The 10,797-nt window shown below is 33.7% G+C and overlaps 1 protein-coding gene and 1 pseudogene across 1 annotated transcript; one reads left to right on the forward strand and one right to left on the reverse strand.

Moving 5' to 3' along the window:
* Nucleotides 1-207: 207 nt before the first annotated feature.
* On the reverse strand, nt 208-1,708 carry LOC142613778 (putative aspartic proteinase GIP2). Its single transcript, XM_075786272.1, has one exon. It carries the CDS (start codon nt 1,680-1,682, stop codon nt 360-362), a length of 1,323 nt encoding a protein of 440 aa, XP_075642387.1. The 5' UTR covers nt 1,683-1,708; the 3' UTR covers nt 208-359.
* A 7,372-nt stretch (nt 1,709-9,080) lies between these two features.
* On the forward strand, nt 9,081-10,572 carry LOC142613937 (putative aspartic proteinase GIP1; annotated as a pseudogene).
* Nucleotides 10,573-10,797: the final 225 nt, after the last annotated feature.

Consider the following 10,797-nt stretch of genomic DNA (forward strand, 5'->3'; position numbering starts at 1 on the left):
TTTTGATGGCCCACAATCATATGATATTATCATAATTTGGTTTTTTTTTTTTTTTAAAGCAAGTTTCAACTTACTTTTGATAATAACTCTTTATCATTATACCATGACACCAACCATACCCAATCTAATCATGTTTGGTCAACGAAATTTAACTTGCTTGCTTGATAACAATTTGATTGGTACTTAAATAATCAGATCTTATAAGAGTTATACAAACATCAAACTCTTTATTATTGTTCAAAAATCATATCAAGCAAAGATTTTTGGGCTATATGCCCAATTAATTATTCAGACTGTAACACATACAAATATATCATAGAATTACAGAAAATAATTCTATGTCGATTCATAAGTACCCTCTAGGGGTTGGAGGTGAAGTTGAAGTTTGAGCATGTAGTTCGTCTACCAAAGAGAAGAGAGCTAAAGCCTAGCCTTGATGTTGCCAAATCAAACTGCAAGAGATTGTTCTCCAACTGGTACCCTCCAATAACAATTGAAGTCCTGGGATTTTTACCTCCATTTACAAATCCGAGGCACAACACATTGTCACTAACCTGTACCATAGAGTTAGCACCAAATATGCTCCAGTACACATTCTCATTCTGCAGCACAAGATAGATCGTAGGCACAGAAGGCCCAAGAATTGTGCTAAACACGTTCTTTGAGCTGAAACACACGTCGAATGGTGCCACGGAAGCCACCCTAGTAATGTTCCTGGCAGCAGCCTCATTGATAAAAGCCTTAGTCAATGCATTGTAGATGGAAGTCTCTAAGACAGTGTAAGGGTTGACAGTGCTAATCTTAGTCCCACCAAAACCTTTACTATCAATTGAGAGCAATTTTGTGTTTATTGGGACAACTTTTTCACTTACATTGATAGATTTCACACCAATAAAATACTCAGCTGAGGGCTCTCCTTGTGAATAGACTGAGGCTGTGCTTACAGGGTTGATAAATAGTGGGGTGTATTTGAGGGATTGAGAGGCATCAATGTTAGGAAGTAGTACATAAGGCCCATCACCATAGAACATAACTCCTGGCGATGCGGATGAAGTTGTGGATGATAAGCAAATTGCAAATTTCCTATGGAAGCTAAAGGCAGAAGCAAATTGTAAAGGGAATGCAATTCTAGTCCTGCCTAGTCCAGCCATGCCAGAAACCCCACTAGCAAGACCTTTCAATAGGAAAGTAGGTGCACATGAGAAAAGGAACCGTGGCACGGTCACAACCCGGCCCGGGTTTGACCCGTTGGTTGATTGGACCGACACAGCATCCGTGGCAAGTTCACCGCTGGTGGCGGTGTGTGTCACGGCGTTGTCAGGTGTGACACCACATGTATTGTTGTTGCAACCTGGCTTAGGGGCTGAGAAGCAATCCCCACAGCCACTGGCTCTAGCAAGTGAGCATTGGGTTGAGTTGCAACGGGCCGGGTGGTATGTTGAGGACACATAATTGTGCTCACAATCAACCCACAAAAATTGGCCACCGAGGTCAACCACTAAGCTTATTGGAACAAGTGGGGTTCTTTGGTTAATACGTGTAATGTATTGAAGAGTGGTGGCATCTTTGGAGACTGGAACAACAAGTGCTTTTGGCCTGGAAGATTGTTGAGCTAAAGAAGGAGGAGCAATGAGGAATAATAAGAAGGTAGAGAAGAGGATGTATTGAATAGAGATAGCCATGTCAATAATTAATGCTAAGTTACAAGTTTGAATGGGATATATATAGGAAATGAGTGTGGAAGCGGTGGACAGCTATCTATGCAAGCTCTATTTAATTTTGTCGGCATATATATTATGCTTTGATGGGAGATGTGGCGCTTGGATAAAGCTAGCCAACGCGCAAAGCTAGCGTCAAATGGGGCTGCTTAGCCCACTGTAATCCAGATTTCAGAAGGTGGCATTTCTAACATTGACTTTGAACATTTTTTTTATCACATCTTTGAAAATTTAATGATATATAAACTTTTTGGAGTGTATTACTAGGTCACGTAACATTGTTATAATATATTATGATGCATCTTTTCTAATTTCTATTGAACCCTTAAAATATGTATGAACAGAAGGTCTACTTCACATTAATTGGAGTAGCAGATTGTTCAAACGACTTCTTTTTTTTTTTTTTTGGGAAAAAACTTGTTCAAACGAGTAAAGTATTGGGAATGTAAGTAATTAATCAAATTAGAAGAATAATAAGATGAAATGATATTAGTATTTCAATTTTGCCTTAATCCCCAATCAAATTAAGGTCGAATACAAGCAACTCCTTATATATATAAAAGGATTACATTAATTAACTTATGTGATCATGTCTATATTCGAACTAGACATGCAGAGTTCATGCCTATATTCGAATAAATTAATTAACATATTATGGGGCTTTTAATATGAAGCTACCAAAGAAAATAAAATAATTCTAACACTCTGTTTGTTTCAGTATCAACGTTTTCTGGAAAATGATTCATTTTCCAAATAGCATTTTCTAGAAAACTATATCATTTTCCAGTGTTTGGTAACGACCTTGAAAATGAGTTTGAGAGTGTTTTCTGATGTTTAGTATGCAAATTTTTATTTTTATTTTTTATATTTCTTGTGTAATTTAAAACATATGTATTATGTAAACCAACCAACTAATGTAATCAATATAAATAATAATAAAAAACCAAAAATGAATTTGATTTTCATACTAAAAGTTTACAATAGATACAATCAAAATTAGTTGTCAAATTTTCATGATCTCTACTATTCATTTTGCTCATATATATGGAAAGGAACTTCCACACACACACACACACACATACATATATCAATCATTTGTCTATATACATAAAATTGACAGGAGAATACATCTTTAATAAGTACAAATAATAATTTTTAATTGTCTACTCTTTTTGTTGGTACACTAATTGTCTACTATGGTCAACCACAAGTTTTTAATATTACTCAAAATTATGTATTTATATAATGCATCTACATAATATATCATCACTACATAGTATCTACATAATGTATCTGTCAACAAAAAAAGATTATCCTATGTAAAAGCAATTTAGAATCATATAGGCACTATGTTTAAAATTTTCGTCTTTTACTTCATTCATTCATTCATTCTTCTTTTTTATTTTTTTTAGTACTTTTATGTGCAAAAAAAAAACTACTACCTAGAATCCATCAAACCAAAAATTTCTTAGAGAAAAAAATAAAATTAAGTTTGAATTTCAAAGTAAAGAATTGGAATTTCGGTAGAGAGGAATGAAATAATTACTGTTGCAAATATGTTCTCTTTTGCAAGTTGGTAGAGAGGAATAAACTAATTACTGAGCAATAAGAGAAAAAAAAATCTAATCAGAGAACTGTATTATAAAGGGGAAGAGAAATATGGAGAGAGAGAGATCTATGGAAGAAAAGAGACCAGAGTTAGTGACAGTAAGGATGTGAGGAAAAAAAAAAAAAAAGGGAAAAGAGAAAGAGTGAGAGAGCGTACCATGAGAGAGAGACTGTTTTCCAAAAAAAAAAATTGAAAAACAACCTATAAAAAATAAGCCTTATTTTTATTAGGATTTTTCATTGACTAAAGATAATTTTTCGTTGACCAATTTTTTTTTGTGCTACCAAATACTGAAAAATGTGAAAAACTATCTTTACAGAAAGTTTTCTAGCAAAACAAACAAAGCATAAGGACCAATTATGCTTATTGCCTTATTTGGTCTTGGTTTGTTTGCCAAGTTAATAAAACTTGGTTTTCAGCCTTTCAGTGTCTTCTTTTTATTATTCTTTTCTTTTACAGGCTCTTTAAAATAAAGAAAATGGTATAGTTATTATAATTTTTTTAGGAAGGTAATATAAATTTAATGATTATATATTTATAAACTCGAGTGACAAGAAATATAATTAAGAAATTTAAACAACTTAAATATATAAATATTTGATTTAAAAAATATATATTATGACACATTAATTTGTACATCAAAAAGAAACATTCCATCATTTATTTGTCAGTTAAAATACACTTTTAGTCCCTACATTTTGAACAAATTATTATTTTGGTTTCTAAATTGATTTTGTGTCTACTCCAGTCCTTAAAAATAGAAATCGTTTCTGCTTTAGTCTCTACGGTCAACCCACTAATAAAAAAATCCTACTTAATAAACGGAGTGCATAGGTGGTATGTTAGATGCTACCCTAATTAATAAAATAATATTAAATGATGTCACATCATCATTTTAAATATTAAAAAAGTCACATCATTATTTTTTTTCTTTTCTTTAATTATTTTTAAATAAAAAAATTCTTTAAAAAAAATGATTGAAGAAAAGAAAAAATAGATACAAACACAAACCCACTGACCAAGAAGAAAAAGAAATACCACGAAAGAAAGTGAAATAGATACAAACAAAAACACACGGACCACGAGAGCGAGATATGAGATTATTAAAATTAAAAGAAAAAATAATGAAAATGAAATTTTATTTTAATTATTTAATTATTATTTAGATAATTAAATAATAACTAAAATTTGTTATTTTAAAATAATTAAAGAAAAGAAAAAATAATGACGTGACTTTCTTAATATTTAAAATGCTGTCTTAACATTATTTAATATTATTTTATTAGCCACGTCAACGTCTAATATGTCATTTATGCACTCTGTTTGTGTTTTTTTTTTTTATACAAGATATAATTTCTACTCTACCCTAATCTAAATATATATGTATGTGAAACTCCCTTCTAGAGGCTTGAACTCCGGCCTTTGGCCCCTACCTCTACAAGCATTTATACTTGTGGAATGACCATCGCACCCATGGTGTGCGGTAGTCACTCTTTTTGTCAAATAAGATTTTTTTGTTAGGGAATTGATAGCAGGGACTAGAATGGAAACGGTTTTTTGCTTTTAAAGACTGAGTTAGGCGCAAAATCAATTTAAAAACTAAAATAAAAATTGATTCAAAATATAAGGACCAAAAGTATATATATTTTTTTACATTATATATGCTTAATTATGCAAGGGACTAGTCAAACACAATGAAAATTTGAAAATGTATTATTTCAAGTCAAGAGTACTAGCGTGATGCTTTTGTATTACAGTCAAGAATGATTTGATTATGATAAAAGTTTGACATCTTACGTTATGAATGGGATGGAAACAGATTTACAAAGCCCTTCCAAATCTTTCAGGAAAAAAAAAAAGCCCCTCCAAATATTCAAATATGCTGGCCTTGCTGGTAAGATTATTTTATTAAAATTATTATCCAATTCTCTATATTATCAGTCAAATTGACTAAGCATATATAATTGAATTCAAAGTTCTGTGATTCTGTGAGCCAATAACATATCTTCGGATATGAATATAAAAATAAAAAAAAATTTTAAAAATCTTCGGATAAGATGGAAGAGTATTCATCGACTGGCAAGCATCTTTAATTATTTAATGATCATAATAATTAATAAACCCTTCTTTTTAAAAAAGAAATCAGGGAGATAAACAGTTGCGGTGATGTTATTAACTTTGTATCCTTGACTACTGAAATTTGAAATTAAAAAAAAAAAAAAAAAAAAAAAAAAAAGGTAATAAAGAACCTATCACGGTCAAAGTCAAAAGCATGCAATCTTTTTGATGGGAAGTGAATTGGCATAGCCAATAAGAATGCAGCCAATGTTTGGAAACAGTTGATTGAGCTGGGATTAAAAATTTTTTATCGAAAGTATTGTAAATAAAGTTAAAAGTTAGTTATATAGTGAGACTCATAAATAGTACTAAAAATATAATATGACCCATAAATATATAATAGCAAAAATAAACTAAATAATAAATAATAATAAAAAACCAGTTTTTTAAGTTAATGTCGAACGCACATGCAATTTACAAAATATTTTTTACAATAATTTTATGTCTACTTAATAGGTTATTATTGATTTTTATATCAGCATAATTAACTTCATTTTATTATTTATCATTAACAAATAGTCACATTAACAATTGTAATTTCATTTAAAAAAAATTCGATAGTGGTAGTATATTGATATATCTAAGTGAAGGGTATATCATCAATGAGGATTGTTGAACTTGAAACTCGTGGTCATGGGGGAGTTTTCTCCACCCAGAGTAATGCTTTGTATCACTCATCAAAAAGAAAAACACGTCAAACAATTCTGTAAACAGAAACATATGCAATCAAATCCTACCAAACTCATCAGTCATCAATGTAGAGCGATTAATCACTACTATATTATATTGCTAATGACCTTTACGTTCAACGGTATTTTTTTGTGATTCCAAGTCCAACTAACATATTTAGGATTTAAATTCCCCACTTAAAATGTCAACTGTTAAGCCTATTATTTTACTAAATGAGTATTTATCTTCAAATGTAGTTGTGTATATATATATATATATATATATGATTCTCAAGTTTTAAACCGGAATAAGGAGGGTTGAAAAAGAAAAAAGCATTAAACCGAAATTGTCCTTGAGCCCCCAATTTTGGGTTTCTAAGATTGAAATTAAAGGTAGGTGACCTTTTCCCTGGTACCGTTTTATTTTACTAAAGGGTAAGTGACCTTTTGAATAGATATTTTGTTATTTAAACACTGGTTCGACTATAGTTTGATAGTTTCTTTTTCCTATGGGTATTAAGAGGTTTATTGTCATTTTATTTGTTTTGTTTTTAAATGAAAATTGCACATATCATTGTATATAGTAGTGTCACAGTCACCTCATCTAAAATTAGATATGATAGGACAAAGCTTAAGCTGAAATTTTAAAATGAAACTCACCTCCCAAATTTTCAGAAGGTTTTTTTACTTGTAACAAAAAAAAAAAAAATTATTGATCTATATAAGAATCAGTTTGGGCCCTGTGCATTACACCTATTGGGATGCTGACATGTGTCAAACTTCTGCCACATGTCAACGTCTTAAAAAATCTAATACTAAGAAGCAATGAACTCAGGCCTTTCCCAATTTATGTATCATCAAGAAGTGTATACTTTGATACACATTCCATATTTTATTCCACAAGTGGATACGTGTTGTTAAATTTTAGAATTAACAAACAAACATGAAGGGAAAAGACAAGAGCAAGGGAAATGTAATATTTCTTTTTAACACAGAGCAATTAAATATATCTTTTTGAGAAATGCTATGTCTATAATATTTTTATAATATTTTCATAACAAATTCTAAGTGGCAAGTTGTTATTGTTGGAAAAAAAAAGTAATCTCAGTGGTAGATTCAAATTTGAACCAATAACAACTAATTACCTATGATTTGTTATGAAAATATTATGAACGTAGCCCATTTGGACACATGATATGAATACATACAGTACTTAGGGTCCGCTTGGATACCGCTTATTTTGCTAAAAACTGAAAAAAAAAAAAAAAAAAAAAAATACTGATCACGAGCTTGGCACTGTTCATGTCCCATGAATAGTGCAAGAGGCACTGGAATTAAAAAAAATAAAAAAAAGGCCAAAAACGCAGAAAATGCCAGACGCAGGGAGTATCCAAACGCATACTTAATACACTTAATCAACCGATATGGCTAACTAATGGACATCAGAAATTCACAACTTGGTCATTCCAAATCATTTTTTTTCATTTTGTCATGATTAAAAAGCCTATTAGGGAAGAACAAAAGAACAAACTTGCCAAATTATTGGATTGGTCATATCTTGATCAAAACAATTTGGGACCTATGAAATCGACTCCACATCGCCAATTGAAATTAAAACAAAAGTTTCATTAGGGAGAGAACATGGTAGCTCAATCATATCTAATATAGAAAGCCAATTAGAACAAGTGTAGCCACACAAAAGAAGATATAACTGAATCTTGTTGTTCTTTTTTTTTTTTTTTTTGAGAAGGTGAATCTTGTTTTTCTTGGTTTCCATACAAAGGCATAATCTGGTTAAAGTAAATGAATGGTATGTATGTAAATATTAACGTATAGAACAATACAACTAATTAAATGAATTCTTTCAAAATAGCAACGGCAGAGCAATATTGGGGATCCAAATACATAGGAAACCTCAAAAAAAAAAAAAAAAGGTTTCATAACTTAAAAAGGAAGCACAAAAAATCATGATTTGGAACCGAAACACAATTCATGAGAACCTAGACTAGCTTGGAAAAAAAAACTGAAGAACCACAATCAGATGGGTTTGAACCTACCACTTAAGATTAAGAATCCAATAAAAACCTACTTAAGATTTATAATTTTTCTGAAAAAATGAAGAAAAATTGACCACATTCATGTTCAATCCATCTCCCTCCCATTGAACCTACCACTTAAGATTTAAGAATCCAATAAGAAAAACAACAAAACTCATACCAAATCAATAAAACCCATACAAAATCAAGTGATTGACGTCCAAAAAAAACCAATCCCATTGATATTTCAAAATTAAAAATAGGGGAAAACCACCAAATCATGAGAAAAAAAATCTTGAGATTGTGCCAAGGATGGCGGATTCGACATCTTTTTCAGGCTCTAAAAAAAACTTCGGTGATGAGTGCGGCGGAATGGAGCTCCGGTGTGAGGGGGAGGAGGAGAGTCTACCTTTGGTTTGCCATTTGGAAAAGAAGCTTCCGATGTGTTTGAGGAATATTTAGGACTATAATTGGGTTATAATTGCATGTAATAAGATGTATTAAATCTAAATATTTTGGTTAATGTGTTGCTGCAGGATTGGCTGACGTAAAAGATGTCTTTTACGCCCGCTCTGAACGTAACTTATTCTCGTAATAATAATAATAGGATTTTACTAATGTGTGCCTTAAGGACACACAATAATTATTTACTTTTAGAAAAAAAAATTTTCTTGAAAATTGAAAAAATTATTGACAATTTTTTCAATTCTCGAGAAAATTTTACTATAAATAGATGATTTAATGCGTATCTTTAGGGCACACATTAACCATACCCATCATAATAATAATAATAATAATAATAATAATAATAATAATAATAATAATAAAAAAGTTAAAGTGAGTGATGGAATAATTAATTGCCCAACGGTTAGCAGTACCATGAGTAACGTTACGATGTCTAGAGTTCTAGACTCTCACACAGTCCAAACCTTTCCAGCATTCCAAGGTTCATCTCACACGTCCATTTGCATTCACCAACCAGTTCACCGCATGGCATGCAATTAAACTCCTCCTCCTTCCTATTCCTGTAGTCTCTCTGTCAACAATGTCTCTTCTTCCTTTCCTCGTTCTCATTTTCTCACTTATTTTTGTTTCCGCTCTACACCTCTCTCACCAAACAGCTCTACTAGCACCCATTACAAAAGACCACACCACCCACCAATACACCATCCAAGCACACCTCAAAACCCCGCTCCAACCCACGAAGCTACTTCTCCACCTCGGCGCCTCCTTCTCCTGGCTCGACTGTTACCAAAACTACACTTCCTCCACCTTCTCCCACGTCCCCTGCAACTCCTCCCTCTGCTCTTCCCTCCGCTCCCTCGCCTGCTCCAACTGCTACACCCCTCCCGGCCCCGGCCCCGCCTGCGCCAACAGCACTCGCAGAGCCACGCTCGCCAACGCTCTCCTCGACTCCCTCGCTCTGCCCACCACCGACGGGTCCACTCAGCTGAGTCAACTCGGCGGACTCGTCCCCGACTTCCTCTTCTCCTGTTCCCAAACCTCCCTCCTCCAGGGCCTCGCCAAAGGGGTCGCCGGTTTGGCCGCTCCAATTTCTCCATCCCGGCGCAGGTTAGCAGATCCCTCTCTCTGCCTCGCTCTTTTGCGCTCTGCTTGTCCGGTTCGCGGTCTCAACCCGGCCCGGTCTTCCTCGGTTCGGGTGGGCCTTACTTTTTCAATTCCAAAATTGACCTTTCCAAGTCGCTTATTTACACTCCTCTCATTCTCAACCCGGTTGGGAGTACTGTGATCACGTACTATTTACAACCGTCTGATGAGTATTTCATAGGTTTGACTTCGATCAAAGTCAACGGAAAAGCTGTTCCCATCAATGCCTCGCTCCTGACCGTTGATGAGAACGGTTTTGGTGGGACCAAGATCAGCACCGTTAATCCCTACACGGTGTTAGAGACGTCCATTTACAAAGCCTTTGCTGATCTGTTTGTAAAGGAAGCCCTGGGTTTGAACTTAACGGCAACGGCAACTGCCGTTAATCCATTCGGTGTGTGCTATGCAGGAAAAGATATCATGAGTACGCGCGTGGGTCCGGCTGTCCCGACCGTCGATCTGGTGATGCAAAGTGATGATGTGTTTTGGAGGGTTTTTGGGTCTAATTCGATGGTTAGGATTGACAGGAGCGATGCTGACGTGTGGTGTTTGGGGTTCGTGGATGGTGGACCCCATGCAAGAACTTCAGTCGTGATTGGTGGGCATCAATTGGAGGATAATCTTCTACGATTTGATCTTGAATCAAAGAGATTGGGATTTAGCTCATCAATTTTGGTTAAAGGGACCGCGTGTGCCAACTTTAATTTTACATCTAGTTCTAGTAAACACATAGTCAAATAGAGCGATCATATTCCAACTCTAAGCTACAACTTTTTTTTATCTTTTGTATTTTTAATTTTTATCTTTTTCCCTTACTCTTTTGTTTGTTTGATATTTTTTTGACATGGCCTTCTCGATGAGTTAAACAAGAAATCATTGGCATTTGGCAGTGCTAAGGATTTGACTGCTACTAAAATGGGTCAATCTACATACACACCAGTTAATTAAAATGCTGCATTTGCAATGTGGGTTTCAATTAGTTAGTTAAATCTATGGTGATCTGAGTTCAAATTTTGTCTGCATCTAAAACTGGTTAATTT

This window comes from Castanea sativa, chromosome 10, assembly GCF_040712315.1.
Source record: "Castanea sativa cultivar Marrone di Chiusa Pesio chromosome 10, ASM4071231v1".
Classification (NCBI taxonomy): Eukaryota; Viridiplantae; Streptophyta; class Magnoliopsida; order Fagales; family Fagaceae; genus Castanea; species Castanea sativa.